This window comes from Thamnophis elegans, chromosome 12 (genome assembly GCF_009769535.1).
Source record: "Thamnophis elegans isolate rThaEle1 chromosome 12, rThaEle1.pri, whole genome shotgun sequence".
NCBI classification, from domain to species: Eukaryota; Metazoa; Chordata; class Lepidosauria; order Squamata; family Colubridae; genus Thamnophis; species Thamnophis elegans.
In genome coordinates, this window is record NC_045552.1 from 20063680 (window position 1) to 20090214 (window position 26535).

Below are 26535 nucleotides of genomic sequence, written 5' to 3' on the forward strand. Positions count from 1 at the left end.
ACAGTGTTGGGTCTTCGGCTTTGAAATGGAGATGAGCACCGCCCCCTAGAGTCGAGAACCACTAGCACATATGTGCGAGGGGAACCTTTACATTGATGTCAGGCTCACAAAGTTGATGGGAATATGTAAGTGTTTACATCTGGGAGGTTTTCAATAGTACACATTTTGGTATGACTCTCATGAATGCAGACAATCAGCTTGCTCAATACTAATCAAACATTTGTCAGCACAGGTCGGGCAGTCCCCTGGCCTGTCTTAGATAAGGGTTATGCGCTTTGCTAATTCCTTCTAAGAACTCTTATCTCCTTCACAGCTTTCTCTTTTCTTTCTTTCTTTTTTTAATCCAGTGGAGACTCACGGAATGTTTGAACCAACGGGGCTGCATTGAGGCTTGCCTGGTCCTTGTTTTGCTGCTTTTCTTTTAAGCCACGATGTCTTCCCAGTATCCTCCCAATCTCCGGATTCGTCTCCCTGCGCTCATTCTTCTTTTGGAAGCGGCTTTAATCCTTGTGTTTGGCTTCTTCGTTTCTTACGACCACAGTCAAAATCTTGCAAGAGACTACCCAGGTAAGGTTGCTTGCTTGCTTGCTGTCGGGGTTGAAGGCTGTCTTTGGTGGTATTGGAAGGTGATGGCCAAACAAGGCTTTTTCAGGCTGGTGCCTCGGTGTGCATATTTTCCAATGAGACAAACTGAGACAGGAAGATCATTTTATTATAATTTATCAGAATATTCAGACAAAAGGGATTCCTCATTCAAAGAGGGAACCCCGATCTTTAGCTTACATCCCTTTTTATAGTTAGCATAACAAAGAAGTCTGAAAGAGGAAAGTTGATTGGACAGGATAATAGCATACATGTTTATTAAAATGAGGTCTGAAGGGGAATAAGTTGTAAGCAGAAAGGTTCTTTGGGGTTCACCAAAGAGATAAGCCAGACCCCAATTTGCACTAATGAAGTTTTCTTATCAGGAGCTAGTCTCCAGCTTGTTTATCGGTTTAGGATGTTAAAAGCTAATAAACCTTGAACATCACTTTAAAAGAAAGAACATACATTTGATTAAAATTCAAAATAACTTTGTTAGTTAACAAATTACAAAACCCATGTTGTTTGCCCCTCAAAGGTTACGTAAAGGCTGGTGGTATCTCAGGAAAGTTCCTTCTCTGGAAAGGGGCTGCCAATTGTGCAGCCTCTTGCAACTCCCCAGCTGTGAGGAATTCAACACTGTTAACTAGGTTCAGCCCAGTTGGGAGGAGAGGAGACAGTTAAACAGGTTTAGTACCAATGTCCTTCATCTTTAGGTAAAATTGAAGGAGTTGTGTAGCTGAGTCCCTGAAGAGTCTTTGCCACAATCTAGAGATGCACGGTCCAAATTTGAGGATAGCCTCACTGCCCCCCAAAAACCTCAGATTTGTCCCGAGAGCCGAGGTGGCGCAGTGGTTAAATGCAGCACTGCAGGCTACTTCAGCTGACTGCAGTTCTGCAGTTCGGCTGTTCAAATCTCACCGGCTCAGGGTTGACTCAGCCTTCCATCCTTCCGAGGTGGGTAAAATGAGGACCCGGATTGTTGTTGGGGGCAATATGCTGACTCTGTAAACCGCTTAGAGAGGGCTGAAAGCCCTGTGAAGCGGTATATAAGTCTAACTGCTATTGCTATTGTCCCGTGCCCAACCTCCTGCCAAATTGCTATCAGATTCTACTTTTTAACATGAAGGGTGAAATTACTTGCTATTTACTTATATCTCACCTTTTTGTATGTTTTTATGAAGAATTCAAAATGACAGATATATGTAATGCTCCTCCCACCTTCTATTTTTCCCTCCACAACAACCTTTTGAGGTGGGCGGGGCTGAGAGAGAAGAACTGACCCAAGGTCACCCTGCTGGCTTTCATGCCTAAGGCTGCACTAGAACTCACACTTTCCTGGTTTCTGGTCTGGTGCCTTCACCATCAGACTTAAACTAGCATTAATTGAATTGTATTGACTTTAAATTAACTCTTATCTAGTTTTGGTTCTTATTCCTTGTCCTGTCTGCTATTCAAAGTGGAATACAACCTGAAAGAAGTTTTGTAGGGCCCAGTAGTAGTCTGATTGCATTAAATTATTTTCTCTTGCTCTTAGTTAACATGGTAGGATATACATCCGAAGCACATGGTACCACAGGGGTACCACAGGGGTGTCTCTTGTGTGATCAAAAATGTCAAGATAATGCATAGCATTCTGGCACATCTTTTCAGCGGTGGTATTTAGCCGGTTTGACCGGTTTGGGCGAACCAGTAGTGGAAATTTTGAGTAGTTCGGAGAACTGGCAAATACCACCTCTGGTTGCTCCGCCCTCCCGCCCTCATTGTTCCTTGTCCTATATTCCCTTATACGTATATAAGGGGTGTACTACTACTTCAGGGGTGGGTTCCTGCCAGTTCTAACCTCTTCTATAGAAGAGGTTCCACAAATCTACAGTACTGTTTAGAACCAGTTCCAGCTCCCTCCCCCCGCCCGTCCACACATCATCAAGATAAAGATCGAGAGGAGGAATTCTGGGAGTTGAAGTCCACAGGTCTTAAAGCTGTCAAGTTTGAACACCCCTGGGGTTTTTTTTCTAAAGGGTTAGGGGTGCAAGGGTCTTGTAACTTGACAGCTTTAAGACTTGCATGCTTCAAATGCCAGAGTGTCTGAGCCAACATTTTGGTTGCTAAGCAAGAGCATTGTTAAGTGAATTTCACCACATTTTACAAGTTGGCCACGCTCACCCAGTCACATGGCTGGCAAGCCACTCCCACAAAGCAGGCCACTCCTACAGAAAAGGTTCTAAAACTTTTTGAAACCCACCACTGTACTGCTTGAATGAAATTAACAGCTGGGCAGCAAATATCCCAATAGTGACTAGATGGCAGCAAATCCTCTTAATGCTTTGCTGCCATCTAGTGGCTTTCTGTACCTTGCAGCCCAGACCTACAATAAGCTACAATTAAATAATGATTTCTGACAAGGATAGTACAGGTATCTATGGGGATTATCCCAAAAGGTGCTGTCAGTCTCTACTTTTGTTTGCTTGCTATCGACTGCCATAGAAACGGGGAGGGTGGGGGCTTCTGGTATTTGGGAGGGGAATTTCTGGTACTGGAGGAGTTATCATGAACGAGTTTTGTTCTCACCATCTTCTGCGCATGCTGATGGCTCATGTTTGGTCTTGGTCAACGCCAGCCGTCTCTGCATACCAACTGAATGAGGCCTCTTGAAGATGCACCCCACATGACACCTCTGGGAGTTGCAGATTGGACATTGGGTTGGGGTAATTGGGGGGAGGGTGCTGGGTAAACATTTGATATGTACATGTTGGCACTTTTTTTGGCTCAGATCTTGCTTTCCTTTTCTCTGCTTTCATTTCATATCTAGTAAAAGTACCTTTGTCTCTATTCAAATGGAGTTGAGGTTTTTCTTTCTTGGATATTGAAGGCGGCATCCCTGACAGGTGCTTTTTCAAGAGACAACTGGACTTTCTGGTTTTTCTTTGAAGATGTTTCGCTTCTCATCCAAGAAGCTTCTTCAACTCTGAAGATCCTTTGATCCTCTGATCCTTTGGGATAGTGCAGGTAGTCCTCAACTTACAACAGTTCACTTAGTGACTGTTCGAAGTTACAACATCACAGAAAAAAGTGACTTGTGACCATTTTTCACACTTATGACCATTGCAGCATCCCCATAGTCATGTGATTTCCATTTGGATGCTTGAAATCTGGTTCATATTTATGACGGTTGCGATGTCCCAGGGTCAAGTGATCCCCTTTTATGACCTTCTGACAAGCAAAGTCAATGGGGAAGCCAGATTCACTTAACAACGCCGTTATTAATTTAACGACTACAGTGATTGACTTAATAAATGTGGCAAGAAAAGTTGTAAAAGGGAGCAAAACTCACTTAACAACTTTCTCACTTAGCAATATACCCTTTGGGCTCATTGATGCCTGCAATGGACTACCTGCAATAGTAAATGTCTATGGAAATTCTCCATAGTAGTAGTAGTAGTAGTAGTAGTAGTAGTAGTAGTAGTAGTAGTAGTAATAGTAGTAGTAGTAGTTGTTGTAGTAGTAATAGTAGCAGCAGCAGCAGTAGCAGCATAGTGGTGGGATTCAAACATTTTTACTACCGGTTCTGTGGGCGTGGCTTGGTGGGTGTGGCTTGGTGGGCGTGGCAGGGGAAGGATACTGCAAAATCCCCATTTCCTCCCAATCAGCTGGGACTCAGGAGGCAGAGAATTGATGGGGGCAGGTTAGCTAGAGGTGGTATTTACCAGTTCTCTGAACTACTCAAAATTTCCGCTACCGGTTCTCCAGAACTGGTCAGAACCTGCTGAATTCCACCTCTGGAGGAGCAGCAGCAGCAGCAGGAGCATTTCTGGGGAAGACAACTTGTAGAGAGGCTTATCTTCACTTTTTCCATAAAAGTGATATTTAGCAAAAGCCATTTGATGGATAGAATCAGGTGATTGTGCTGTGGGAAGTAAGCCTATATTGCCGCTGAGTTCACTCTCTTGGATAAGCCATGATGTGGTTTTGTCTGGTTTTAATAACATTTCCCATTCTTGACAACTTCCAAATGCCTGGATCTCTCCACCCAGAATTATCCTTTCAACTCCTTGCTAAGAAGTTAGTTATCAGATGGGCGGCTGTATAAATGTTTTAAATAAATAAAAGTTCAGGTATCTGGAAGTTGCCAAAGTTAAGCAAACACTTAACGAAAGTTTTGAACTTTGTCCATTGCAGTTTGAGAACCGTGTTTTATGACTTAGCAGTATATGCAAATTAGGCCACTGTGATCTGCATGAATCATGGTTACAGCACACTGTGGCTTATAGCACAGAGACTTCCATTTTGAATGAAGAAGTGGGTAGGGGAGAGAGTGATGTATATGCATTTATGAATATGTGCATACATATAAAGGACAGAGAGCAGTATGTTTCTTGCCTTTCCTGAACATATGTGTGCATAAAAGGTAAAAGTAAAGGTTCCCCTCGCACATATGTGCTAGTCGTTCCCGACTCTAGGGGACGGTGCTCATCTCCATTTCAAAGCTGAAGAGCCAGCGCTGTCTGAAGATGTCTCTGTGGTCTTGTGGCCAGCATGACTAAATGCCGAAGGTGCACGAAGTGCTGTTACCTTCCCACCAAAGGTGGTTCCTATTTTTCTACTTGCATTTTTTACATGCTTTCGAACTGCTAGGTTGGCAGAAGCTGGGGCAAGTAACGGGAGCTCACTCTGTTATGCGGCGCTTGGGATTCGAACTGCTGAACTGCTGATATTTCTGATCAACGAGCTTAGTGTTTTGGCCACTTAGCCATCGCATCCCCTTATGTGTGCATAGGCAGGCCTTTTCTACCTGTGACATGGAGTGCCTGGAATCGAAAGCTTGAAAGTCCAGGTATCCTTTGGTTTAAGAGCCAATTGACAAGTAGCACCAATCAATGATTGGATTGATGCATCTCACTCTAATCTACGGCCCCTTTACGACCTGTGAACTTCAACTCCCAGAATTCCTCAGCCATCATTGTAAAGGGGTCATTATGGTTCCCCACCCCTCCTCTAAGCCATGATTTGAGAATAAACCACTATGGCTAGGATTATGCAGCAAGCTGAGTTGAAACCAAACAAACCACTCAGTGCAGTGGTGGGTTGCAGGTGGTATGCCTCAGTACGGGTGTACTGGTGCCTGCCCAGAGCACTGGATACCATTCTGGTATGGTGCTCTGGAGGGCCCACCTGCCCACCAGACCTCCTTACCTGTATTTAAGCTCTACGGCGCTTCCACGCACGGAGTGCACAGTGCCTGCGCAATGCTCCGCTGAGCAGCTGGAGTATCGCAGAGGCTTTCGGAAGCATCACAAGAGGTAAGGACGCATGTGCGGACTGCGTGCGTTCATGTGGTGGATGCCGGGCCCCGTTGCACCGTACCGGTTGCACCGGGATCCGCAACCCACCACTGGCGCAGTATGATGTGGGGATTACAGCTGGGTCTCCTGAATGGGCTCCCCAGGCCTCCTTGACACAAGTATTCTGTATTCCCTACAGTATTTCAAGATGTCAACCTCATGGTGATTTTCGGGTTCGCCTATTTCCTGGCCTTCCTGCAGAGATACGGCTTCAGCAGCATCGGATTCAACCTTCTCCTCGCTGCCCTCGGAGTACAGTGGGCCGTGCTTGTTGATGGATTCCTCTTTCACTTCTCAGCTGGGAAAATCAGGATAAACCTGCAAAGGTAGAGGTCAAAGGACGTGGAGCTTAGTTCTTTGCTAGGAATTCTGTCCACCTCATCTCATAGGGTTAAGGGAAAATGGGAGAAAGGAGCAGGGGTGGGCTTCAAAAATTTTAGCAAGGGGTTCTCTGTCCAGTTGCTGGATGGGTGTGGCCATGGTGGGCGTGGTCTAGTTGGCCTACTGCACCATGGTGGTGGGGGGTTGCCCTCCTCTGGCTCTGGAGGCTTTTCTTGAGCCTCCGGGAGGGCAAAAACGGCCTCCACAAGCTCCAGAGGCCCTCTGGAGGCCAGAAACAGGCCCATTTCCAGCCTTCCCAAACTTCCAGTAGGCCCGTTTTTCACCCTCCCTGAGCCTCCGTGCGCGCCTTGCACTTACCTGCATCCAAAACAGGCCGCATGGGGACTCCTGGGAGGGGAGGGGTCGAGCGGGCGGGGACTGCTAGGCGTGGGATTTGGGGTTTCTCCAAACTGCACAGAATCTTGGCTAGAGGTTCTCCCGAACCCCTGCGAACCCCCAGCAGCCCACCTTCCCTGCCTTGAATTACCTATAAAAGCAGGATAACAATCTAATTAAAAAAAAACCAGTGATTTCAGTGGGAACTTCCACAGGGTGTTCTGTGCACCATTCTACAGCCAGGTGTCTGGAGGATACACCTTGTGTATTAAGAGCCGAGGTGGCGCAGTGGGTAGAGTGCAGTACTGCAGGCCACTTCAGCTGACTGCTATCTGCAGTTCAGTGGTTCAAAGCTCACCGGCTCAAGGTTGACTCAGCCTTCCATCCTTCCGAGGTGGGTAAAAATGAAGACCCAGATTGTGGGGGCAATATGCTGACTCTGTAAACCGCTTAGAGAGGGCTGAAAGCCCTATGAAGCGGTATATAAGTCTAACTGCAATTGCTATTGCTATTGCTATTGCTTTCTATGTTCTGCAGCTGAGCCAGTTAATTTCCAATAGATGAGAATTCCATCAGGTTTCCTGCTCCTGATCATTCTTTGCAGGGAATGGTAAAAAAGTTTTTTTTTTTTAAAAAAAAAAAGTAGGTTTTTTTTTTAAAAAAATGACCGCAACAAGTGCAATCAAAGCTCCACCTGTTTTTTATGTGTAACATACATTAAAAAACCAATATCACAGTTGTGGCCACAATCTTGATTTTTCCTTCCTTATATCTTGTGGATACACTTGGCTTGGGTGGCAAGAAAGCTCAGTGCTATAAGAATGGTGTGGTAGAACGTTAGTCCAGAAACACAGGAAGGAAGGTCGCTCTCCCAGAGGGCAAAGAGACAGTGAATTTTGTTTTTGTTTTTAAAAATAGTATTTATTGAATTTTCTAACAATTAGAAGACAAAACACAAAACCCAAATTTACACTTATAACAGCTTTTCCATATCGGTATCCATATCTTTTGTTAACAATCTTATTTACAAAAAAATTCTATCTCTATATCATTATCCTGAGTTATATGCTTATTTAAATACACTCTATATATTATACTTTTACCATTTGTACCTTAGGTTTTATGCTTACTCTCAAGCCAAGAATTTTGTTATGTCTGGCAGGCAGGAAGAAGATGAAGGCAAACCCTCCCTAACAACTCACAGATTTCATCTGATAGCTATGCAGATAATTGCTTTAGGCAGGCAAGATTTCCCTCAATAGGTGAACTCAAGAAACGGCACAGACATAAGTACGTAACTCCACCTGCCATTCTTGGTTCCTTGATTAACAGAAATCTTGCTAGGTGGAAGCAACTATCTGCATAACTATTTGATGTACTCTGTGAGTTGCTAGGGAGGATCTGTCTCTTCTTGACTGCCAGATATCCAAGGTCCACTGTCTCTTTGCCCCCCCCCCCCCAATCCTGCATTGCATTCCATCACAGATAGTGAATGTAACTGCGATCAAGGACTGAGTCTGAAATTCTTAGCACGGATACGGAACTGAGGATGGTATTGGAGGGACCTTGATTTGATGTCTTTGGTTTCTTGCAAGCCAATAGCTTGAGTAAGGAAACAGATTTGCTCCCATTCGTCTCCCAGCGAAGGTGCTTGTGGGGGATTAAAAAAAAAAATCCAGGTGGTGGCCACAATCATGCCATCAAGCCCTGCCTGCCTGTCACCAATATGACTTTTTTTTAAAAAAAAACTCTCCGCTTCGTGGTCATCCCTGAAGAATATCTTCAGGGGTTGCGTTACTGAGAGGCAAAGGAACCAGTCAGTCTAGAGCAGTGATGGCAAAGCTTTTTGGCACAGAGAGCGAAAACACGGAAACATTGCGTGCACTCATCAGGGCCGCGCTCCAAAAAGCCGAACTTCCAGGTTCTAGCATTCATGTGCACCCAATGATCAGCTAGCTGGCGCACATGCACAGGCCAGTTTTTGGCACTGCCGTGCATGCAAAGGGATCACGCTCTGGAAAAGCCGAACTTCTGGGTTCAGGCGTGCATACCAGGGGTGGGTTCCTGCCAGTTCTAACCTCTTCTATAGAAGAGGTTCCACAAATCTACAGTGCCATTTAGAACTGGTTCCAGCTCCCTCCCTCTGCCCATCCGCACATCATCAAGATGAAGAGCAAGAGGAGGAATTCTGGGAGTTGAAGTCCACAAGTCTTAAAGCTGTCAAGTTTGAACACCCCTGGGGGTTTTTTTCTAAAGGGTTTGGGGTGCAAGGGTCTTGTAACTTGACAGCTTTAAGATGTGCGTGCTTCAAATGCCAGAGTTTCTGAGCCAACATTTTGGTTGCTAAGCAAGAACATTGTTAAGTGAGTTTTACCACATTTTACAAGTTGGCCACGCCCACCCAGTCACATGGCTGGCAAGTCACTCCCACCTGGTCACATGGCCGGCAAACCACTCTCACAAAGCAGGCCACACCTACAGAAGTGGTTCTAAAAATTTTTGAAAGTCACCACTGGTGCATACACACCCAACAATCAGCTGGCCAGCACGCATGCACACACTGGTTTTCAGCACTGCTGTGTGTGCAAAGGACAGCTGATCGTCACGCATGCATGGTCACCAGAAACCCAGAAGACAAACAGGTAAGGCCACGCCTGCCAGGCGACATGGCTTCATGTGCCACTTTGGGCATGCGTGCCATAAGTTTGCCATCATGGGTCTAGAGAATAATCTTGGGAAATTAATTGCTTCTGACTCTTAGTAAATTTGATCTTGACAAATGCTAAGTACTAACCTTGAGTATCTTTTATAAAAGTATCCGACAAGGATATTTTTAAAAGAGTAATGACCAGGATCCAAGTTAACACCCCAATGTATTCACAGCAAACGTGGAATTCAATTGTAGATATTAAAGTTAGCGTGGATACATATAAAGAAATGCTAACTTCAGTTAGTCTTTTATATGGAGCAAATACATTGTTGTGTTTTTGTTTGAAAACATTACATCACAGACTGAGCCAATCTGCATTCTCCCCCGTGTTTCACTGAGTCACATTTCTAAAATAAACACAATATTTCCAAATTTGGGGGGAAATGTAGCAGCGGCAACAAGGCTAGGCGGGATCTTACATAAGAGCAGGACAAGCCTGGCCTTCAGTTACAGTATTTCTTTAGGAATGTCTCAGCAACCTACTTGTTCCAAATATAACCCCCACCCCCCACCCCTATAGATCAGTGGGACTTCTGTTGTGTTTAAAATTGCAGCGGGATTAGCAGGGGAAGAGATCAAAGGCTTCAGCATTCAGTCACTGTCAAACTGGAGATGTCAACTTTCAGAATCCTGATAGGTAAAGATGAGCGTTTAGCAACCTCTTATCTTCTCTTCCTTCTCAAACTTCTTCAGTTATCAGCTCTGAAGAGACTCAGCACAATGTGTTTAAAGGCATTTGTGTTGACTATAAATGCATTTCAAACCTCCTGCAGAAGTGCACTTTTTAAGAGGGGTTAAAAAGCAAAATCAAACGGGGGCATAGAGGGACAGAATGGATTTATGGATGAATACACATCAAGGGAACATGGTGGAATACAGACCAGCTGGAAAGCTGACATCCTGGGTTCAAGACCCAAGAACGCTGCCTGATGAGGTGAGCTCCGGTTACTTGCCTTGGCTCCTGTCCATCTAGCAGTACGATAGCATTCAAATGCAAGTAGGTAAATAGTAGGTAAACAATGTTCCATGCGCCTTGGCGTATAATCATGCTGGACACATGACCATGGAAATATTTTCAGACAATATTGGCTCCCTTAGTTAAGAAACAGATGAGCATTGCCCTCTGATTAACCCTAACCCTAACACGACAAAAACACCTTTTATTAATTTATTGTCAATTCTTCTCATTCACAGTCAGCAAGGGAGGATTTACAGTCACAGACCTTATATGGCTTGGAGAGCTTCCAGGCCAATATCTGCAAAACTTGGCAAGGAGTCTTGGAAATTAAGCAAACTAATTGTCTCCTGCAAACTCCACTCCCCTTTCGCTCCTCTTTTATTTTCTCTGGGAGGGGCCATTCATCATCCACCTGTGGCCTTACTCCCAAATCAACCCTTGTTCTTTAGTTGTTCCCTTCGTCTGGCAACTCTGCGCATGCACCCACTGGGAACAGGCTCCTGCTGTTCATCTGCCTCACTGATGTCTGCCTCTGAAGGCAGCTGATAACTGACATACGGCTCTGGTTCGCTCTCTGCCTCCGACACAGAGCCCTCATCAGAGCCTTCCCCAGACTCCATGACTGGCCTCGTCATTGTCTGAATCTGCTGCCAGCTCCAATGGCCACTGGCGGGCCACAACAGCCATCCCTATTTTCCCCACTTCCTAAGGTGGCTTCCTTCCAAACTGTTGAACCCAAGAGGCAATAGGTCTGATTAAATATTAGCTTTGCACAGGTGCCCCTATTATTTATGAGTTCAAAATTAATGACCCTGTCTCCTTTTTAATTAGGCATTCCATCTTCTCCCCTGATAGATGACACTTCTGTCCCCATGCACACTCATGCATTTGCCCCAGAATGTGTGGGTGAACGGATTAATGTATGTGCACCTCAGCGTGAAGGCATCTCCTACTATTTACATCTCACCAGTGCCATAAACCTCTTTTGACGCTTGTAAAAAAAAAATGAGTCAAATTTCTCTCTGTTCAAAACAATATCCACAATGCATATACACTGTTCTGTTTTTTTTTTCCTTTTCCTTTTAATGATCTTGTTTTATGCATCATGAGACAAAATGAGTTCTTCCACGGTCAAGAATCAAATGTAAGATTTGGAATGAGGTGAGGGCTGCTTGTGGATTGGAGCCAGTGGTGGGATTCAATTTTTTTTATTACCGGTTCTGTGGGCGTGGCTTGGTGGGTGTGGCAGGGGAAGGATACTGCAAAATCCTCATTCCCTCCTCACTCCAGAGAAAGAATACTGTAAAATCCCCATTCCCTCCTCACTCCAGGGGAAGGATACTGCCCATTCCCTCCTCACTCCAGGGGAAAGTTAATGCAAAATCTCCATTTCCATCCCACTCCAGGGGAAGGATACTATAAAATCTCCATTCCCACCCACTCCAGGGGAAGGATACTATAAAATCTCCATTCCCACCCACTCCAGGGGAAGGATACTATAAAATCTCCATTCCCACCCACTCCAGGGGAAGGATCCTGTAAAATCTCCATTTCCACCCCACTCCTGGGGGAAGGATACTGCTAAATCTCCATTCCCTCCCCACCCCATTAACCTGCTTTCCAGCTCCGTTCCGTTCAGGGGAACAAAAGAAGATCCAGTCGATCAGCTGGGACTCAGGAGGCAGTGAATAGATGGGGGCGGGGCCAGTCAGAGGTGGTATTTGACGGTTCCTCGAATTATTCAAACTTTCTGCTACTAGTTCGTTAGACCGGTCAGAACCGGCTGAATACCACCTCTGATTGGAGCAATGATGGCAGAGGTTGTTACATACATATGCCAAGCCTTTGTTAATATTTCCCCCTAGCTTTAAGGGAACAATGTTCCTGCAAATCCAAAATTCGTTTTTACATCTGATTTAGCAATGTTTACAAACTTTTTGTTTGTTTCAGTTGAGCAGTCATTTTTGAAAATAAGTGTTCTGATTGATCAGGGACACCGTAACATTTGTTACACCAATATAGGGACTTATTGATTTCTTGTGGTCCCTTCCAACTCTGCTATTCTATTGTATTCATAGTGCTTTTATAGCCCTCTCTAAGCGGTTTACAGAGTCAGCCTATTGCTCCTTCCTTCCTTCCTTCCTTCCTTCCTTCCTTCCTTCCTTCCTTCCTTCCCTCCCTCCCTCCCTCCCTCCCTCCCTCCCTCCCTCCCTCCCTCCCACTTAAGACTTATATACTCTTCATAGTGCTTTTACAGCCCTCTCTAAGCGGTTTACAGAGTCATCCTATTGCTTCTCCCTCCCTCCCTCCCTTCCCTCTTTCTTTCCTTCCTTCCTTCTCACTTAGACTTCTATGCCGCTTCATAGTGCTTTTACAGCCCTCTCTAAGCAGTTTACAGAGTCAGCCTATTGCTCCTTCCTTCCTTCCTTCCTTCCTTCCTTCCTTCTCTCCCTCCCTCCCTCCCACTTAAGACTTATATACTGCTTCATAGAGCTTTTACATAGTGCTTTTTTACAGGATTATCACAATGTATGTAACAGTTTTATTATTTGGGCTATTAATTCTGTAAAATATACTTCTATGGGGACATGTTACCTTAAAGCAATGTTTCTCAACCTGGGCCATTTTAAGCTGTGTGGACTTCAACTCCAACCCCCCCCCCCCTCTGGCTGGGGAATTCTGGGAATTGAAGTCCACGCAGCTTAAAGGTGCCCAGGTTGAGATACATTGCTTCAAAGGCACTCACCATGCACACACATTGAGAAAACCACCATAGAGAAAGCAGAAAACTCTAGATTTGATTGGAAAAGAATCTCACCATCTCATAACATCCTGCTGATTTTTCCCCTCTTTCTCTCTTTCTCCCCTCCAGTATTTTAACTGCCATTATGAGCATCACCACAGTGTTGATTTCAGCTGGAGCAATACTTGGCAAAGCCAATCTCATGCAGTTGACCTGGATGGCTATGGTGGAAGTGACCGTCTTCACCGTCAACAGATGGCTGGCTGTGAATTTTTTGCAGGTACGAAGCAAAGCAAAGCATTCTGTCCCTTTGGCAGAATGCATTCAAATCAGTTCAGGGATGCGGTGGCTCAGTGGCTAAGACGCTGAGCTTGTCAATCAGAAAGGTCAGCAGTTCGGCGGTTCGAATCCCTAGCGCCGCATTACAGAGTGAGCTCCATTACTTGTCCCAGCTTCTGCCAACCTAGCAGTTCGAAAGCATGTAAAAATGCAAGTAGAAAAATAGGAACCACCTTTGATGGGAAGGTAACAGCGCTCCGTGCGCCTTTGGCGTTTAGTCATGCCAGCCACATGACCACGGAGATGTCTTCAGACAGCGCTGGCTCTTTGGTTTTTAAACAGAGATGAGCACCGCCCCCTAGAGTTGGGAATGACTTGCATTTATGTGCGAGGGGAATGTTTACAGTTACCTTTTATGCAAATCAGTGGCCTAGTTCAGGGGTCTCCAACCTTGGCAAGAGTTGTGGACTTCTTTGCTTTGCTGGCTGAGGAACCCTGGGAATTGAAGTCCACAACTCTTAAAGTTGCCAAGGTTGGAGACCCCTGGCCTAGTTCACACTTCACATTACTGCAGGGGGTTTGGGAGGCCTGCAGAGTGCAAAAACTTTTTTTAAAAATGTACCTCTTCAAAATCTTGGTGCGTCTTATACTCCGGTGCATCTTATAGTCCGAAAAATACGGGTAATTTGTAAGCTGTGAGCTGCAGTTTACAATCAGAGGGCAGGAAGAGTGGAATTGTAATTTAAATGCCTTTACCTTTCAACACTTACATATTTTTGGAGATGGCAGAAGGAAGGCATATCCTGGATGTGGGAGGGACTGCCTGATTGGCTAGCTGGAGTTTTCACACTGTCACATTTTATTATAGATATGAAATGTTTTCAGCTTCTTTTTTTTTCTTGTGTCTGTCTTTTTTATAAAGTCATAAGAACAGGGATCTTGCACCAAGAAGAAAAATTGCTCTGGATGTTATTTAGCGTGTTATAGGAGCCAGCCAGGGTGGATTAGAAACTATAATTGATGACTTAGTGTTGTGTTTGTTAAACTCAGCACCTTTAAGCCCTGTGGACTTCAACTCCCAGAATTCCCCAGCCAGCCATTCTGGGAGTTGAAGACCACACAGTTTAAAACTGCCGAGGTTCCAAAATACTGTAGCAGAGAATTAATTTAAAATATCCAGGGGAGCAATTCCAAAAAAGAAAGATTAATCACCCCTTCCGAGGTTTTCCTCCCTTATATTCAGTCGCTACAATCTGGAACTGCGCTGCCTGCGGTCGGATCTCAGCACAGTACACAATGTTGTCTGTTACAACGTCTTACCTGTCAATGACTACTTCAGCTTCAACCTCAATAATACACGGGGCAAACAATCGATACAAACTCAAAGTAAACCGTTCCAAACTCGATTGCGGCAAATACGACTTCAGCAACAGAGTAGTCAACGCCTGGGATGCTCTCCCTGACTCCGTTGTTACATCCTCTGATCCTCGTAGCTTCAACCTTAAACTGTCTACCGGGGACCTCATCTTATTCCTAAGAGGTCCGTAAAAGGGTGCGTGCATAAGCGCACCAGCGTGCCTACCGTTATTTGCATTCATTTCTTTCGTTCATGTCCATTGTTTATATTTACACCTGTTATTTTGTGCATGTTTGACAAACTAATAAATACAAATACTATAGGCTGGCACGTAGAAGCCCCGCTCCATCTTGACCACATAAGAAATGGCGACTGCTTTTGCTGTCCGCAGATCCAGAGCCATGTCAGCATGATGCACGCCCACTTATTTGGGGCCTACTTTGGCTTAATGGTCTCCTGGACGCTCTACCACTCCTCACTGAGTCGGAAAGCTGAGAAGGAAAGATCCAGGCCCGTCTCGGATATGTTTGCGGTGCTGGGTAAGCAGTCTGCTTTAGGCAAAAGGAAAGGTCAAATGGCATCCTTCCTGGGGCCGAAAGGAATGCATGCCCCACCAAATTAGGAGTTTCCTGTGTTGGCCAGCTGTATGGCATCCAGCGTAGGACGTATTGCTCAGTAGTTGACATTTGGCTTTTGTCTCTTATTTCAGCATGACTCTGGCAATTTAGCTGCTAACACAGGAGAGGTGTATTGATAGTAATGGTGACTCAGTTCCTGGCTTTTATGGAGGACATTAGATCTCTTCCAATCTGGATTTTCAGAATTGAGATTGCCCTGGCGCTTGAATCCACAAGGACCTTAGATCTCTGAAGATGGCGAATTTACAATCTCAGTTAATAGATTTTCTACTGTTGTACAAATGTTATTATCAAGTAAATCTGGGTCAGTCTCTTTTAACCTTGACAACTTTTAAGAAATGTGGACTTCAACTTTTCGGGAGCTGAAGTTCAAAACATTTTAGAGTTGCCAAGGTTTAGAAACGCTGATTTAGGTAGTTGAATCTGTTGTGACCTGTCTGTTATTTCTGGCCATGGTTTCTATGGCCATGGGAAAGAGTTGGCCATCTTCTTTGCAGCTTCTCTTTTGAAATACCTGAACATGGTTATCATCACACCTTCAAACAACTATCTTTTCTCCAGACCAAATTTCTCATGTTTGTCAGAGTTTGCAGCAGCAATCACATCCAGAAAGCACACACAGGTAATTGATTCAGCAGGATTCATTAACTTCTCTTTATATATAATACATGAAGTAAATATATGATAACAAATGCAAGTTTTCCAACGCGGTAGCAAATATACGCAAACACAAGCAGAGGAGAGAAGTTTCAGTTTCAGTTCAGAGCAGCAGACTAGTTTAGAGCTCAGCACAGACTCAGACCTACAGAGCTAAGCCAGGCCCAGGCTCCAAACTGTCTCAGCTCCCATTGGCTGACCTTGTTACTAAGCCCTATTCCAGTTCATGAATACTACACGGACAATGTTTCTTCGGTTAATCCTCTTCCACTGCTCTGCTACGGATTCTCCCTTCCAATAATGCAGAAGGCAGAGCATTCAGTCTGGCAGATGAAAAAGGTATCCAGTGAAGCAGCCGCACTGTATTGATTAGATAATTTAGCAAGTGAAAAAAAAAACTTCTGAACTGGCCTAGCATCGGTTATTTCTACCGATCGTTACTAAATCTATCAAGGATGTCTGCAGGGCATTGGCAAAAAAGTTAAAACAACTGAACCACCGCAGTGCTATCCAAATTCTGCCTGTTTTTATGCACGCTGCGTATGACACGCACAAAAAGCAGGTGAAGCTTTGATGATACCATTGTGGTTGTCATCTTGATCTTTCCGAGCATGCTCTGCAGATACCCTTGTCCGTGGTTCCTTTAATTAAGGATTAGCATACCGTGCAAGTACAGTTACAGATAAATGGACAGATCATGAAAGAGAATGCCGATGGAGCTGTAAAACCCAGCTCTAGTCTGTTGATATTTGTCTACGTTTTGGCAGGGAGCCCTGTCTGGGGAGGATTATGACTCTGTTCTGAGCCACCTATCTTAGAAAGAGCTCTGAGGCATTGCTTTCTGCTCAGAGAGAGATAAACAGACTTCATTCTTCCTAGAAGGTCAAGGACAGGGAACACCCATCCAACTGGCGTCTGGATCTTGCCTGCAACTTATCAGCCTCCCAGTATTGACTGAAAACTAATCATAAGAATCAAGCATCCAGGGAGATGCTCTTTATTTAAAATTTGGGTTAATATTTAGAGCAGTCCTTGGGTTACAACAGCAATCGAGAGCAGGATACACATCGCTAAGCGATGCGGTCATAAAATGCAACATCCCATGACCGCAGCAGCAACAGCAATCCCAGCACTGCCAAAGTTGCCATCATAGCCCCGAGATGTGCTAGTTCCGAAGCAGCAAGTGGCAGAAGTTCCGTGTTAAGGGGTGCCACAGAGGATGTGGGGAAAGCCCTGGGGAGGAGTGGCTCAGGACAGGTGCATGAGCACAAGAAGACTGATTGGGAGACTTACCAGAGCAACCTGCAACCTTTCCTGCCAGCCTCCCCATGGATTTTGCTTGTTGGAAGCTGGTAGGGAAGGTGGCAAATTGCAGTCACCTGAGAATAGGAATAGAGTAGAATAGAGAATCTAATATGTATAGCATAGCATAGCATAGCATACAATAGCACTGCACTGCACTGCACTGGATAGCATAGCATATGAATAGAATAGAGAATGGAATATGCATAGAATATGGAACGGAATATGAATAGAATAGAGAATGGAATATGAATACAATATAGAATAGTGTACGGTAGCATAGGGAATAGAATTAGAATTAGGAATGGAATGGAATATGAATAAAAGGAAATAGAATAGAATAGAATAGAATAGAACAGAATAACAGAATTGGAAGGGACCTTGGAGGTCTTCTAGTCCATTTCTTGCAACTTCCCTTACAGGAATCCCTATACCATTTCAGACAAATGGTTGTCCAATCTTATAGGGCTGTTGCAACAGCTGGAACTTTGAGGACTGGTTGTAGTTACCAGTGTAACTTCAAATGGTTGCTGAATGAATGGTTGGTAAATGAGGATTACCTGTTGACATAAAGGGCTTAATTTAAGTCAAAAATTACTTCAAGTCAAGGAGTAGATTTATATAGTGTATTAAGCCAGCCAATGGGTGGGTTGGGTTGGGTTGGTGTAGCATAGTGTAACATGTAATATCACATTTTTTGGGGGGGGCAAGCCACCAAATCCACACATGAAAGGTTCAGGTTAGCTACCATATATAAGGCTGTATAAGATGACCCCCTACTTTCAGGCACCCGTGAGCCGGCTAAAGGCCTCTGCACTGCCGGGCTTTCGTAGTTTGAGCTCAGCGCCTTCCTCCTCCAGACCTCCAGCCAGACCTTACTAAGCCATCCCAGCGCTCAACCATGCATGCACCCAGGCGAGGAGCACCGAGGTTATCGTTTAAAGGCTGGCATCTGCACTGGTGGTGGCGTGGCTTTTTGCTTGGTGGCGTTGCTTTTTCTTTTGTTTTGGTTTGTTGATATACCCGCCATATAAGACCCCCAATTTTTGAAATATTTTTTTGGGGTTAAAAAGTCATATGCCAGAAAATACGGTTCTTTATTGCGTTCTACAGCTACTACAAGAATCTCTCTAGTCTGCTTCCCTTCCTGGGGAAGAAACAGATAAGATCCCATGGAACCTGGAGTTTGAAAATTTAGGGGAATAACCAAGATGTGCAAATCTACTTATCAAGGTAGAAGAACAGGTGAAAAGAGGATAAACGGCAATATAAAATACTGGTGTCAGCATTTTGCAGAGGCATCTTTTGAAATACTTATTCTGATCCCTGGTTGATAGAAGGATAGATGATAGAACAGTCCACTCTTTGCCAGGGTAAATTCCAGACTTAACACAGGCAGTCCTCCATGTCCATCATATATAAGCCACTTGCACCTGTTATTTTTCTTCAAACATTACATTGCAAAGGGAGATTGGGTTTCATAGCTTCTTGAGTGAGTACTGGTTCTGCCACTTACTCTGACTGATAGATCAAATGTTTAGCATAGATTAAAAAAAAAAAGAAGTATCCAAAGATGGGACAATAATTGGGACAGTACTTCCAGATCTGGGCTGCAAAACATCCAGATGTCCATTAGATGGCAGCAAAGACATGCAGAAAAACTTAAATCTTTGCTGCCATCTAACGGGCTTGAGGTCAGGATCCAAAAACCAAGAAAGTCCCTGTGTTTCTTCTAAGCAGTTTCCCTTATTGTTCCTCACCTATCGACAGAAATCTTGCCAAACTGAAGCAAACTATTTTCAAAATTAGAGATATACTCTGAGAACTTTCAGGGAGAAGCTAGCTTGACCCTCTTCCTCCCAACCAAACTACCTAAATGTTGCTGTCTATGTTTTCCTCTGGAATGCAGCCTGTCCGTCTTGGGAATCCTGACTACATGCCCATCACACCTGTAGGCAGAGGTGGGCTTCATATAATTTAACAACCGGTTCGCCCAGAAATCGAGAATGTGAGCATGCACATCAAAAACACTTGTGCTGTGTCAAAAACACGGCAATTATATAGGACAGGATAGCTTCATGCATGTCTGCCTTACACGCGTGCATTTTGCTTCAAAAACACGGTGATTGTATAAGACGGGATAGTGCTGGGGCACTGGCTGTAACTACCTGTTTGCCCACATTGGACCGAACCAGCTGAATCCCACTCCTGCCTGTAGACTTCTCCAAGTCAAATCTGTTAGCGTTAACCCTGATAGTTTGCTCACGGTATGCCAGATACACAGGGGAAAATTGCTTAAAAAGAAGTGCTAGGATGAGCAGAAGCAAGCCACACAGGCTTTATAAAGTTACATATTTCTGGACTACCTTATCCATGCCTTATCAAATCAGACGCTTCCTTAAGATCTGTGTCTTTGAAGAAGTTGCAAGGCATAGCAAATTGTAAACATTGGTTTGATTTGTTTGAGGAGATAATCTGCTTGGCTTTAGCCTTCTCCTCAGGCAAGGTGCATAATGCAAGGCCTTATCAGAATCACAGAGTTGGAAGAGCCCTTGGAGGTCTTATAGTCCAACCCCTTGCTAGTGAGGTCATCTGGGTGAAAGAGACTGGTGAATATGGGAAACAAAGATAGCACCTTGGTCAACTAACACCTTTGATTAAGAGGCTGCAAGTTCACAAAAGCTATTATTTATTTTTCAAAGAAAGTGTTCCCAGACTAGCAATGGCTGTGCTCTCATCATGTTGAAAACTGGAGCTCGGTTGCATTTGAGAATTTAACCATTTCTCCCCTCTTGTGGTTGAGCAGGTACCCTCTTTCTCTGGATCTTCTGGCCCAGCTTCAACTCTGCTCTGATCATGGAAGAAGACAAAAAGTGGACCGCCATCTACAACACCTACTTTGTCATGGCTACAAGCACCATTGCTGCCTTTTCTTTTTCAATTGCAACCAGCAAAAATGGAAAACTCAGCATGGTGAGACACCTGTTTCCTCAGCCAGAAGAGCGATATTCTTGAACCTGTCACCCTACGGATGTCAGGGCTTGTGGAACAGTGTTTCTCAACTTTAGCAACTCTAAGTTATGTAGACTTCAATTCCCAGAATTCCCTAGCCAGCCATGGTGACTGAGGAATTTTGGGAGTTGAAGTCCATGTACCTTAAAGTTGCTAAGGTTGAAAAACCTTGGTTTAGAATGGGTGATGCTAGATAATTAGATTGGGGTTATTTTGAGGTTTTTTTTTCATCCTTTCCTCTTTCTCAGGACTGTGTTAATCTTTTATTGAAGTTCCCCCTTAATTCTTTGGCCATTCCTTCCCTATTTCCATAGGTCTACATTCCTTCACTAAGATAAAGGGAGACACCAGATGTACCACTCTGACCTCCTTGAAAGACAAAAGGAGTCGCAAGTACATAAATAAAATCCTGGTTGTTGTTGCTGCGAAGTCGTATCCGATCCATCGCGACCCCATGTACAACATTCCTCCAGGTCTTCCTGTCCTCTAGAGAGACGGGGTGGTGAAGAGATGCTGCCGGGAGCTATGTTTCTCAACCTTAGCCGCTTGAAGATGTGTGGACTTCAACTCCCAGAATTCCTCACCCAGTTCTGGGAGCTGAAATCCACATAACTTCAAGCAGCCAAAGTTGAGAAACACTGGCCTAAAGGTGTTCAGATAAGGAACAGCACAGCCTACAGCTGCATAGTGGGCAGAGCGAGAAACTCACAAGAGAACTTAAACATAAAGTAGAATTGTTGCTGTTGTTAGTTGTGAAGTCGTGTCCAACCCATCACGACCCCCATGGACAACATTCCTCCAGGCCTTCCTGTCTTCTACCATCCTCTGGAGTCCATTGAAGCTCACACCAACTGCTTTGGTGACTCCATCCAGCCACCTCATTCTCTGCCATTCCCTTCTTTTGCCCTCAGTTTTACCCAGGATGAGGCTCTTCTCCAGTGAGTCCCTCCTTCTCACTAGGTGGCCAAAGTATTTGAGTTTCATCTTCAGGATCTGGCTTTCTAAAGAGCAGTCAGGGTTCAGGATACTCCAAGGCTATTTTGTCTTTCATGAACAGAAAGTAGCCACTTAGCTTAAACGCAGACTCTGATTTCTTCTTCTTTTTTTCTTCAGGCTCACATCCAGAATGCTACGCTGGCAGGTGGGGTTGCCCTTGGCTTCTCCGCTTCCAACATCCAACAGCCTTGGATTGCAATGGTTTTGGGTCTGGCAGCAGGCACAGTTTCTGTCCTTGGCATGGCCTGTTTACAGGTAACTCTCCCTGTTTTAAAACTTTTCATTGCTGGTTATGGAACAAGCAACTGGGACGCTTTAGAATTTTAGCTTTCTGGAGGAAATTTTCTTGAATATGTCCAGGATATGTGCTAGTCTTTTCTGTAATTATGATGATGCTCACATAGTCCACATGGCCAAGGCCTCTGCATTCCACATTTCTGTAAAAAGTAGGCATGTAGGCTATTCTATTTAAAGCCCAGCTTTGGGACTGGCTAGAAAATTAATATGAAGGTAATCTGTATGTTTACAAATAAACATCAATTGTTGCAACTTCTAATTCAAAAACCTTATTGTATGTTGCCTTTTCTACATTCCTTTTCCTAACAAACTCAGAAACGCTTGGATCCAGCACTCAAAATCCATGATACTTCTGGAGTTCTTTACACTTTCGGCTTGCCCAGTTTGCTTGGAGGGATAATCCACGTTATTCTCATCCTAACAAACCACCACAAGAACCTCTCAGTGTAAGATGAATGTCCATTTTTAATACCCTTGATTCATTTTAAGAATCCTTGGTTGGTATCAGAGTCAATTACATGTTGTATAATCAGGTGAAGGAGGATGCCTACAGAGAGGGATCTGGTGTGATGGATTGTAGTGAAATGGAAGTTTCCCAGGAAGAGGGGAAGGAGAAGGGCAGAACAAGTAGCAGCAAGTCTGGAGATGGATTGGAACAGAGTAAGGATCTCTCAAGGTATATCCATTAGAATGAGAATAGTGTTAGTTTACTCTGGCAAGATTCTGTCTATTGGATATAAGCAAATAGCAATAACACTTAGATTTATATACCACTTCACAGTGGTTTACAGCCCTCTCTAAGCGGTTTAGCCTATTGCCCCCAACAATCTGGGTCCTCATTTTACCAACCTCAGAAGGATGGAAGGCTGAGTCAACCTTGAGCTAGTGAGGATTGAACTGTCAAACTGCTGGCAGTTGGCAGTCAGCAGAATTTGCCTGCAGTACTGCATTCTAATCATTGCGCCACAGAGCTCTTAAAGCTAAAGAACTGAACTCTGGATGAATTATTCCAGTTGTCCTTGTGTTGGGTCTGTCAAGATTTTATTCTTGTTGTTATGTTGGATCAGTCTGGAAAGACCCATATACAACTTCCTTCTCAAACGTGGGAATCCTTAGGTGACTTTGACTCAGTCACTCTATTCTCACAAGCCTAGAATTACCTTCAGGTTTTGGAAAAGTGATTTGGAGGTTCATATACGAAGCTTGGGCTTTTCAATTTTCCCTACAAGATAGATGACCATTATCTTTGCGCACCTGTCATAGCTAGGCATGTTTCAGGAAATATTCAGTTTAAACAGCTATAGAGAAATAGCCAATACCTGGAAAACCCCTGGGTATACCATACCCAAGGAAGTATGGTGTCCTCAAGAAAGTTTGAGAACTACTGAAACTGTTCATAAGGACTACCAGAGATCATATTTGGAAAGCAGAAGCAGACTCTCCCTCCTCCCTTCTTTTACTCAATCTTGAACATTTCTCTGTCTTTATGAACCTCTACAGACTTGGTTATTCAGCTTTAATTGAAGTTGGTGCACTCAGCTTGAGCCTATGCCTCAGTCTATTCAGTGGTCTACTTACAGGTTTGTATCACAAAACCACTTCACTGTCAGTAGAAGAACTACAAGTGTTTTATTGGGTCTGCAATTGTCCTCCAAGATTGTCCAATTTTTAAGGGACAAATCACTCCTCTAAAACTTGTATTAAAATCTGAATTCAGTGAAGGTAACATAGATCAGATTTTTGTGATAAAAGGACCTGGATTTCTGGAAAATTCAGTTTCTAAGGAAGTTTGTCAGATGTGATGGTAGAGATTAAAACTACTACCATCCTATACTGGTTATTGACTATCCAGCTGAAGGATTTATTGAACATTTTCACCATTCCTTACGATGGGGACAAGAAAGCCTGAGATTTTAAAAAGTGGGATAATTCATAAACCAAGCTTTGCACAACTGGACATTTATGTACGGAACCCAGCAAACATATGGTTATTTTACATTCCAAATCCTGCCATATATTTACAGATCCTTAACTGTATTTTGGCAAAAATCATGTCTCTAAAAGGATATTGTAGAGTTAAAAACATGGCTAGGGGGATGTTGTGGCACTATAGTCCAGTTTTGTTTAAATTCAATTAAAAGTAAATTACATATATTGTATTTTTTGGAGTATAAGACCCTCCAAAGTATAAGACGCATCTAGCTTTTGGGGAGGAAAACAAGAAAAAAAATCTGCCTCTTCCTCCTAGCAATTTGCCTCCTTGCAGCAAACAGTACAGAAGATACACACAGTTTGTGGTATACCTCTGTGCACATGTGCCTGACCCATGGAAATAGCAAAGAATTGGAAAAATGTACATTAAGGCAATATATTAATGCCAGAAAGTTTTCTTAAATGTAGTCACACTAACTCCTCCCAATTATGTAAATAGATATACTCCAAACATCATTAAGTCAGGGTCTAACTCAGCTGCCTTATCTCAATACTACAACAAGGACTGTTACATTTCAGACTATACTTGTACAGATGCTGTTAAAATTGATGTGGCTTTCTGGAAGTATATGTTATTCTCTTCTATTTAAAAGAAGATACAATAGCACTGAAACTCTTTAGATCAAGCATTTATTTTAAAAAGCTTCTTCCATCCTGTTACATAAGCAAATGTATATTGATGGCAACTTTTTGGCAGGATCCGGGGGTTTCCCATGCTGATGGAATAGAAAACACTTTAGAGAAAAAAGAACTGAAGTTCAGATTTGGATAAAGGGGAAACCAGATGAAGCAAGGGACACTTAGGGAGATTGGTGATGTAGAATTAGATAGAAGCTAAAAGACCCAAAATGCAGTGATTTGGCTGGGTATCCAAACTCCTACGGGATTGGGCGGCATATAAATTTTATTAAATTCAAATATCATTAACAGGGATAAATTGTAGAATTTTTTTGCAGTTGTTCAGATTCTGAATGCAAGTCTGGTTTCAACTTATTTTTATAGGTCTCACTTTAACTTGCAAATTATGGAAAACACCTCCTGTCACAAAGTACTTCGATGATCAAGTTTATTGGGAGGTAGGATTATATTTGTCTCTTGACAATCAGCTTTACATAAAGATATTATTCCTTTTTGCTTCTTGGCAGCAGGGTTATGTTGAACTGAATGTTTTAGGAGGGGTCAGCAGCCTTAAACGCTCAAAGAGCACCCAAATTCCAAACCGGAAGCCTCTGTTCAATTCTGGAGCCAACTGGAAATCCGATTCCCTCACCAGTCTCCTCCTAGCGCGGTGCCCTTTTTCCTATGCCGACCGGAAATCTGGTTCCCCCACCAGAGTCTCCTCCTAGCACAGCGTCCTTTTTCCTCTCCCTGTCCTAACCGAAAGCCCTATCAATTGTGGAGCCAACGGGCGACAGGGAGCCGCAGCAGAGAAATGAAAGAGCCATATGCGGTTCCAGAGCAATGGATTGCTCTGGATATGAGCTATTTTAATCATACATTGTTCTTTAACTAAAGCCAGAAAAAAAGAAATAAAGTCCCAGAATGTCTAGATCAGTGGTTCTCAACCTTCCCAATGCCGCCACCCTTTAATACAGTTCTTCATGTTGTAGTGACTCCCAACCATAAAATTGGTGTCTCGGTTCCTAAGACCATTGAAAATATGTGTTTTTCAATGGTCTTGGGCAACCCTTGTGAAAGGGTCATTTGACCCCCAAAGGGGTCCCGACCCACAGGTTGAGAACCGCTGGTCTAGATGCAATTCATTCAATGGACAGTGGTGTTTGGTTTTGGCTTAGTGCGTTATGGAGATTCAGTCAATAATCATAGTCAAACAAACCATACAGATCATACTGAATGCTACCATATTAAAAAGTTCAGAACCAAATCTTTCTCGTTGAGGAATACATGAATATGTAATATGAATATGTTGCAATCAGCCTACTTGTTTCTCTCTCTTTTGGCTATCTAGAATCAGATCCCACATGAATGTAATTTGCCTGATTTGGTGTTGATGTGTTGTGGAAACCTAGTAATTTTCATTTGTAAGCTATGCTTACGGCTAAGCACGTGAAATAGCCATGTAGGGGGATTCAAGAACTTTACTTAAGCAAGCAAGAGTTGTATATATCTCACGCTTCTGCAGAATGAACTCTCCACTATATATAAACCCATCCTAATTAGTTGCATTTGAGAGTGCATTACTGAGATAGAAAACCATTTTTAAAAAAATCTTTTTTTATATATATCTAGTTCCCACACTTAGCTGTTGGATTCTGAACACCATCTTCAAGAGGGCAGCAAGTCACACAGCTAAGAGACTTTCTCTCTGATGCCACAAGAATGCATGAAAAAGAGACTTAGTTGCTTTATTAAATTTGGCAGAATATTTGGTAAGCATTTAGTATAAAATACTTGCTTGTAAGGCTAAAATGAATGCCAAGTGTTTCTTTTAAAAATGTTTCTTTATATTCTAGGGTCTTTTAAACACTTAAAATAATGTAAAAGTGGAAAGTGAAGATTAAATATTATGTGTGAAACTGAGTCCAGTCATATCATTCTCACTGTGTTTATACAGTGTTTTTCACAGTCATGGAGTTCATGTATTACTCTAAGCCAGTGATGGCAAACCTTTTTGGCACTGAGTGCTCAAACTGGAGCACATGTGCATGTGCTGAAGCCATGAAAACCTGAAGACCAGTTGGCCTCTGTGCATACATATGCCAGCCACCCAGTTTTCTGGTTTCTGGCCAGCTGGTCTTTGTAGAAACCCAAAGACCAGGTGTCTAGCGTGCATATTTGCACTGAGCAGCTGGTCTTTGGGTTTCCGGTGCTTGGGCATGTGCGAAGATCAGCTGGCCAGCACGCATGCGCCCTCCAGAAACCAGAAGAGCAGCTGGTGACGGTGCGTGTCCCCATAGAGAGGGCTCTGCATGCCACTTCTGACACATGTGCC

The 26535-nt window shown here is 43.6% G+C and overlaps 1 protein-coding gene across 2 annotated transcripts; it reads left to right on the forward strand.

Moving 5' to 3' along the window:
• The first annotated feature begins 296 nt into the window (after positions 1–296).
• Positions 297–26343, forward strand: LOC116515516 (RH-like protein). 2 transcript variants are annotated; one of them, XM_032227623.1, is made up of 10 exons: positions 297–567; positions 6064–6250; positions 13182–13332; positions 15080–15227; positions 20092–20258; positions 21411–21548; positions 21906–22036; positions 23091–23170; positions 24585–24658; positions 25833–26343. In XM_032227623.1, the coding sequence occupies exons 1-10, from the start codon at positions 432–434 to the stop codon at positions 25857–25859; spliced, it is 1239 nt and encodes a 412-aa protein (XP_032083514.1). In that variant the 5' UTR covers positions 297–431; the 3' UTR covers positions 25860–26343. The 2 variants fall into 2 exon arrangements, with proteins under 2 accessions (XP_032083514.1, XP_032083515.1); XM_032227624.1 differs by lacking the exon at positions 23091–23170.
• The last annotated feature ends 192 nt before the right edge of the window (positions 26344–26535 follow it).